Source organism: Drosophila arizonae, chromosome 6 (genome assembly GCF_054131065.1).
Source record: "Drosophila arizonae isolate 15081-1271.41 chromosome 6, UAZ_ARI_1.0, whole genome shotgun sequence".
NCBI classification, from domain to species: domain Eukaryota; kingdom Metazoa; phylum Arthropoda; class Insecta; order Diptera; family Drosophilidae; genus Drosophila; species Drosophila arizonae.
The window spans coordinates 1,332,039-1,339,550 of record NC_142926.1 but is presented as its reverse complement, the minus strand read 5'-3'; the positions used below and the strand labels follow the sequence as shown (position 1 = coordinate 1,339,550).

Below are 7,512 nucleotides of genomic sequence, written 5' to 3'. Positions count from 1 at the left end.
AAATCTCTCTTTTCAGACGTATATTGTTAGAAACTCACAACTTCAACTGACATTTACACCATGAAATGACTAGTTTGTTATGCCCTGAACCCATTGAAAATGGGAAATCCGGGTATAATGGTTTTGTGAAAAGTATGTAACAGACAGAAGGAATCTTCGCAGACTCCATAAAGTATACATATTCTTGATCAGGACGACGAGCTGAGTCGATATAGCCCTGTCCGTCTGTCCGTCCGTATCTCAGAAGATATAAGAGCTAGAGGGCTAAAATTTGGCATGCATACTCGTGTATCCCATACGCAGTATAAGTATATCTCATTTCTTCAATAACTCATCCGTTAACTTTTTATCGAGAATAATCGAAAAATCGACTTTGTTTTCAGTCTAATTTGAACACTAGACCTGGAGACTTCTAACTTGCGTTGTATTTAAAGTAAATGGATACAAAGATTTTGTAATTTACAGATCTGGGATACCACGCCCCCAATTTGTAAAAAACGTATTTCAAGTACTAGGGACTTGTGCACATACATAGCAGAGCACGTGCTTATACGTACGTGTGGTTTCATGTGTATGTGTGGGCTTAAAAGAAGTGCAGAATGATTCGAATATCAGCTTTGAGGGTTCAGGGTATCTCCTAGTCGAGCAGTCTCGACTAGAGCCTTCTTACTTGTTTATGTTCGTACTTACCTTTTATGACTTTTGTGCACAAGTAGTTTGTTAACAAAAAGTTTGATAATATATGTAATTATTTATATTATTCTGTAATTATATTAATATTAACACTTTATTAAACATTGAAGTATTCTATTTTTTCTTTATTAATATTAAATATTTATAAGTGTATATTCTTAATGCAAGGGTAGGAGCAAACTGAAATTTACTTACATATGCGAGAGACAAAAGTATCAATATATTCGGGAGATAAAACGACTAACTCAAAATAATTATTATTTTAAACATAATAATCTTAAAGATTTAAAATAAATAAACATACAACGTAGTTAATCGCTAAATTAAAATGTTCGTTTCTTTCAATTTATAACTCTGCTTAAATTTTTGTATCCTAATAATAATTTATCATAATAAATTTTAATTTATTTTTTAGATTTATGGATTTTTTTTAAGAAACTATTTCTATTTCATGCTAGAGAAATGTTGTTGACCGATAAGAAAACAGATATTCACAGATAAACAATTAATTTGAATGTCCGGTATCGAGTATTATGTTCTGCTCCAAGTACTGACATATGTATGTATATAAAATCATACCAGGCATTTTATACGTATGAATATATATAAATATAAGCCGGGTGACGGAAATATGTATATATATTCCTGACTGTATAGTTGGTATGATTTTATATATGAATACCAAGCATGAAGGTTTTGCACAATGCCTAATAAGTTATAATGATTAAATGCAAGCGTTGTATTTATTTATATATTTATAATGCCTTTAGTTTTTGTTCCATTTAGCCTGCTTGAGATCCTTACCTTCTGTGCATATATATATATATATATATATATATATATATATATATATATATATATATATACACAAACAGCATATGTTGTTAAAAGTCTATCACTTGTAATGGCAGTGTGTTGTTCATTTCATATTGACTAACAACAAACAAACACCGCCCTATAGATGCGGGGCAATAATTCTATATTCCATATTGTGCTAAATGTCCTTCGATGGTGCTTTGAACATTTGTGCGTGTGGGAGTAAATTCCTATTTGATTGCCTATAATTGGTTGGCCTATCAACTGTTTTAGCATTATATAAGTTATAGCAATCCAAGTCGTAATTAATTGTGGAAAGGGTTGAATTAGCTGATAGGATGGGCGTTGTATGACTTGCATATATAGAATTTGCTGTTGAGATTGCTGTTGCTTCTGACAAGCGCGTCAAGGACTTGGTAGCCCCTTTTAACGAATTGATTGTAGATAAGCCTGTATAAAAAAATGCATTGCATTATTATATAATTTATTTAATTTAAAATTTTTTTCCACATTACATTCAGATCTGTTGGCAGATGCATGATTTCATAATGAAGATGGATATCCACGCCTATCCAACGTGTCATCTGAAGGTAATTCCGAACATTTTACGCTCGTTTTGCTTATAATATCGGTCAATAGATCAACAGGCAATGCAGTATTACTAACTGGTGATGATGCTGAAACAGACAGATGGTTGCTGCCATTTTTGAAATCAGGAATACCAAATCCAACATGATTAGCTCGGCCACTGCAATTGCTATTGTCTCTTTCAGAGGCGGCTGATTCTTCTGTTGACACAGTTTCATTGCCACAGCTCGTTTTTATGCCTTAAAGAAAGTAAAATGTGAATGATTAACATCCCACAAATTCGGATTGGATTAATGCCATGGGCGTAATGCCAATGTTGAATGCATTAATTTAATGTTATACGAAAGGCACAACATTAACTACAGTAGGCGTAGTTTCCAAAATTTACCTGTCACTGGTGATTGGTCACCACTAATACCACTAATACTACTTCCTCCAGCGTGTCCGCCCCCAGCGCTACTGGATCCATCTCCCGTGCCGCCGCTGGTGCTGCTTGGTGGTCTAGGCAAACGACGACGCAACCATGGATGCTTTAGGGCTTCAGAAGGTGTTAATCTCTTTTCTGTATCCCATTCCAAACAGCCACGAATAAAGTTTAGAAAAAGCGGGTCTTTGCAACCGTCCAATGCCTTTGACAGGCTCTTAGAGCATGGTGGACCACGTGGTTTGCCACGTCGTGATTGACCACCAACTAAAACGACCATTCCATCGGGCATAGTGCGGACAGTACAGTAACGGGGATACCCCTTTGGGCTAAAGAACGTCTTCGTTCGTTTTGCGTTTGCCAATAAAGTTTTGCTTGGCATTCCAAGCACTTCTATAATGCAGGCCAACTGATCACTTTCATTTTCTCCAGGGAATAATGCATGCCCCGATAGTAGCTCCGCAAGAATGCAACCAAGAGACCACATATCAATCGCTCTACCATACTTTGCGCCCAAAATGACTTCTGGCGCGCGATAAAATCTTGACTGTATGTACGTGTAAACACGTTGACTTTCAAAGCATGATGATCCAAAGTCGATAACCTATAAAATATTCAACATATATTGATCGCAAACCGAAGGAAACTAGTTTACTTTTTACCTTAATACCAGAACGACCTTGTTGCTTCAGTAACACATTCTCCGGCTTCATATCACAATGAATAATCTCATTTTTGTAAAGTGCATCCAGGCATTGGAGTAGAGAGTGAGCAAATTTACGCACCAATTGTAAACTGAAACCCTTAAATCCATTTTTTTTAATCAATTCATAAAGATTAATGCTCAGCAACTCGAATGTGATGCATGTGTGATTCCGAAAGGCAAAATAATCATACATATGTATAATATTCATTGTGTTGTACATGTCGTGGCGCCTTAAATGATGTAATATACGAATCTCTTCTTGAGCCTGACGGTGAAAACGCTTCTCGTTTCGCACTATTTTTAATGCCACATGCTCATGGGTCTTATGATCGTAGGCTTTAATTACTTGACCAAAGCTACCTTTGCCGATTATTTTCAACATTTCATAGCGATAGGCAACGTGATCATGAGGAATATGTATATATGCGCCCTGTTCATTATCATAATCTGAATTGTTTGGTCCATAAATACCCGGGCGTTTTTTCGCGTTGGCGCCAATAAAATATATCTGCGGATAGGCTAAGATTTCGGTCCGTTCATATGGCGTCAGCTTATGCATATATAGGATCATAACTTGCTGCGGCGATACAACCAAAGGCTTTGGCTTGTCCTGAAGTGCGCTCTTCTGCTGACCCGACATTGTGATTTGTTCATGAAAAGTGAAATGTTCGTTGGCCGATGGTACAACAGACCTCTGATGCTGCGATACCAAAGCTAGTGAGTCAACAGTTGCTGCATTTAGAGATAAATCTTTTCGTGGCGATATTGGCGATGATTCCACTTTCGGTGTGACAATTGCGCTCGGCATAGAACTCGCTAAGATGTATAACCAAATGTAAAGAGAATTGGATATTAATATTATTCGGAAAGTTCCTGTACATTTTTATACTGCTATTTACAAATATTAATTTAAATTAAGATTGAGAATGCTAAAGCCATATGTCTCTTTGGGCATACAAATAAACTTATGCACTCAATAGGAAATCGCTAATATACAATTTGGTTCCGTGTTTTTATACCCTGAACCCATTGAAATGGGAAATCAGGGTATAATGGTTTTGTTGAAATGTATAGAATAGGCAGAAGGAGGCGTGGCAGACCCCACAAAGTATGTATATTCTTGAGCAGGGCGACGAGCTGAGTCGATTTGGCCCTGTCCGTCTGTCTGTCCGTCCATCCCTCCGTCCGTCCGTATGTATGAACGCGTCGATCTCAGAAGATAAGAGACTTGAAATATTTTTTCCTAGGTCCGTGTATATCACGCGCATATCAAGTTTTTTTTTATATATCGATAGCTACTCCCGATATATTAATTATTAAAAACCTTATCGAAAGCTAGTTATTTAATTATATCTCCTACACCTTTGGAGCAAGAGCTTCCACAGTTTTAATGTAGACTTATATGTATTTTATATAATTTCGATTTTTGTTGTAATTTACCCCCACCCTTATATCCACCCCCTCACCCTCACCTTTGTAAAAGGCTTATTTCAAGTACTAGAGACGTGTGCTTTAGAATGTACACACATTTTCACCATATGATTACGCTCTGAAAGTTTCATTAAGATTGTATGTCTACAAAAGAAATTATTCAACAAATAAATTCTCATAATATTACCCACACTGCAGCCCAAGCGCAGTCGCTGCTTACTGCGCAGTTCTGCGCGTTCTAATACGTGCATGTGTATGTATGTGTGTCGAAAAGAAGTGCAGAATGATTAGAATATCAGCTTGTAAGGTTCAGGGTATCTCCTAGTCGAGCAGTCTCGACTAGAGCCTTCTTACTTGTTGGTTTTCAAAATGTGTATATGGGTATGGGGTTCGAAAATTGTTAAAAAAGCAATGCTCATACCTTGAGTAGTTTTTGAGACTCCACAAGCATCGAGGCCCAAACTATCGGAAATATAATTGCATAGCTGCTCTTGTGGAATCGGCGGTTGTTTCGCTGGTTGTTTACGATCCTGAAATATCCGATCTGATCCGTAACTACTATTGAAATTGAATAGAACTGCCGTACAGGAATGATGTGATAAGCTACTCGGATGCATTTGAACGCTGGCACTTCCCCCTACCCTACCGGCGGCTGGTTGGCTTTGTGACATAGTCATTGTAAGCATTGCGGGTGAGACGGGCTTTCCGATTTGTATATCAATGGCAGGTGCCTCCAAGTCACCTGTAAAGGTGCTCGCATCTCGAATAGCGTCCGTTGTTGACAATTGAGAATTATTTTTAGTCTGTTGCTGTGTGCCAACCATATTATTATTGAGCTGTATATTATAATCGAAATGATCCAACGAGCTTTTTAAACTATTGTACGTGTTATTATTATTGTTTTCACAATTTTCCCCTGTTACGCTTTGGTTATCGATTACAGTTGCAGTTGTTGCTGATACCTCAGCAACTACTTCGCCATTATATTCATATTGTTGTCTTTTATTTAGATCAATACTATTTAAAGTGCAGCCGAGCTGCAGCATGGAGCATAGTGCTGTTGTTTCCTGTGAAGGAAATTTTTGTGACAGGGGTCCGAGGTTTTCCTGGGAGTCAGTAGAATTAATCGGTTGCTGCGCTTGTTGCGATCTGTATGATGACAATGACATTACTAAATGAACTGAGCTCGCTGGCAACGAATGCGAAAGAGATTGGTATCCTTGACTTAAAGTATTTTCAATGTCGTGACAAGGTATGTCCTCCAGGGATTTAAATGCCGTACCATACCGATCACTATGTGTTGAAGAATCATCAATGGATGATGATTGGCTTTGAATTGAAGCTTGACGCTTTAGATGCCTGCGAGCTGTATAAGATTTGTCTAACGGTAGATTAATGCAGTGGTCGCTATTATAATCTACATCCTCGTTACTTTCGAGATTTAGCGCAGATTCATATGATTTACTTTTTGTATCTGATAATAATTTTTGCATTTGCTTATGTTTTCGCTCCGAACTTCCATTTCTTTCGTGCAGTAGTCTGGTAGCATTAGTCTCTAACAAGGATTTTTGTCTGGTAATGACATCAATTAGTACCGATGGCGTTGTTAAACAAAATAAATTGATTTCCAACGGCGATGACCAACCAATGTTTCGTAGCCAAATGCACTTCTTTATGGCATTAGTTTGAATCTGAGTCTGATTTTTCAGCGATTTTGAGGATCGTGTCACAGATAAATGGCTAACATATTCCCTATCGTCACTTTGGGAAGCTCTAGTCAATTTATGACGCCTGTTTTCTAATTGTTCTTCTTGTTTTTCTTTGTTAAGGTAAATTCTAAAATTTTGATTATTTTTATCAATTGTAAATTCGGTTAACGTTGGTGTCTGAGATGAACAAAGAACTGATCTGAATGCAGTCCGTGGATTGCGATAGTTGCTATAATTATCCGCAGTTGAAATATTTGATCTACTCAATAACTGGCCTTTTGGAGGGTATTTTAAAGGAATATCCGTAGGGAACCTCTTAGATGAGCTGGCAGCGTCCTTTCTACTTGACAACCCAGGGAGAATTTCCAGACAATTTTTATTCTCTTGAGGGTCCGAGTCTCTATTGATTTGCCGTCCACAAAGACCGCTTAAAATATTAAAACTAAACACATTTTTAAGCGAATTCTGGTCTTTGCTTCGAAATGAGCACTCTTCTAGGCTTTTACTTCTCTTTGTTACAGTTAAGTTATTCTGACACTCACTTTGTTCCCACATCCAACAATAATAAAAGTCTGTGCGTGCTTAGTGATACTTTGTTGCTGCTGCTTCTACGGTTACTGCGCCTATTATTCATTGTGGTTAGCATTATTAAATAATTGGTAAATTTGCATTGTTCTTAAGTATTATTGCTGATTTTAAAAGAACTTTCAGCATTTAAATATGCATTTCCGTTCTAAACTTATCCACAGCGGGATCTGAAACAAATGACACGGAGTACGAACATACGTACGAATGCAACTTCTGCTTACAATAAAACAATACTAATTCATACTTGCGTGTAAATGTATCGATATATCATCAAATCAACATCGATATATGTATATGTGTAGATACATATGGAATGAGCGCATACATGCAGAAGCAAATAGATACATACACATCTGTATGACAGTGAATCTAGCGCTGAATATTACAGGATATACAAATATCCCATACACATGAATTTTTTTAACGTAATCTATAATTCTTTGAACATTTACAATTCAATACAATGCAAACTCAATACATTTATTGTAAAATGTCAATAATAGGAAACAGTGTGGCCGAAGGAAAACACTCAGATTTTCACTCACGATTCTAGCGTT

The 7,512-nt window shown here is 37.0% G+C and overlaps 2 protein-coding genes across 2 annotated transcripts in view; one reads left to right on the top strand and one right to left on the bottom strand.

Annotated features, from left to right (window-relative positions):
- Positions 1-786: 786 nt before the first annotated feature.
- On the bottom strand, positions 787-7,498 carry Dyrk3 (Dual-specificity tyrosine phosphorylation-regulated kinase 3). The gene is made up of 6 exons (XM_089472816.1): positions 7,200-7,498; positions 5,080-7,122; positions 3,184-4,043; positions 2,486-3,125; positions 2,025-2,336; positions 787-1,959 (listed from the first exon to the last, which is right to left on the bottom strand). The coding sequence occupies exons 2-5, from the start codon at positions 6,920-6,922 to the stop codon at positions 2,053-2,055; spliced, it is 3,627 nt and encodes a 1,208-aa protein (XP_089328942.1). The 5' UTR covers positions 6,923-7,122; positions 7,200-7,498; the 3' UTR covers positions 787-1,959; positions 2,025-2,052.
- Positions 2,033-7,512, top strand: part of Cadps (calcium-dependent secretion activator 1) — a 41,107-nt gene continuing 35,627 nt past the window's right edge. The window contains exon 1 of the mRNA XM_089472781.1: positions 2,033-2,099. The gene's annotated coding sequence lies outside the window, so the exon portion shown is untranslated. The remainder of the gene's footprint in view (positions 2,100-7,512) is intronic.

Bases quoted from the DNA above. Each gene is read 5' to 3' on its own strand.
- Dyrk3 (XM_089472816.1), bottom strand. From the start codon at position 6,922: ATGTGGGAACAAAGTGAGTGTCAGAATAACTTAACTGTAACAAAGAGA. The intron at 3,126-3,183 runs GTAAAAAGTAAA...AATATTTTATAG, and splicing joins AAGGTCGTTCTGGTATTAAG to GTTATCGACTTTGGATCATC. The intron at 2,337-2,485 runs GTAAATTTTGGA...ACTTTCTTTAAG, and splicing joins TGACCAATCACCAGTGACAG to GCATAAAAACGAGCTGTGGC.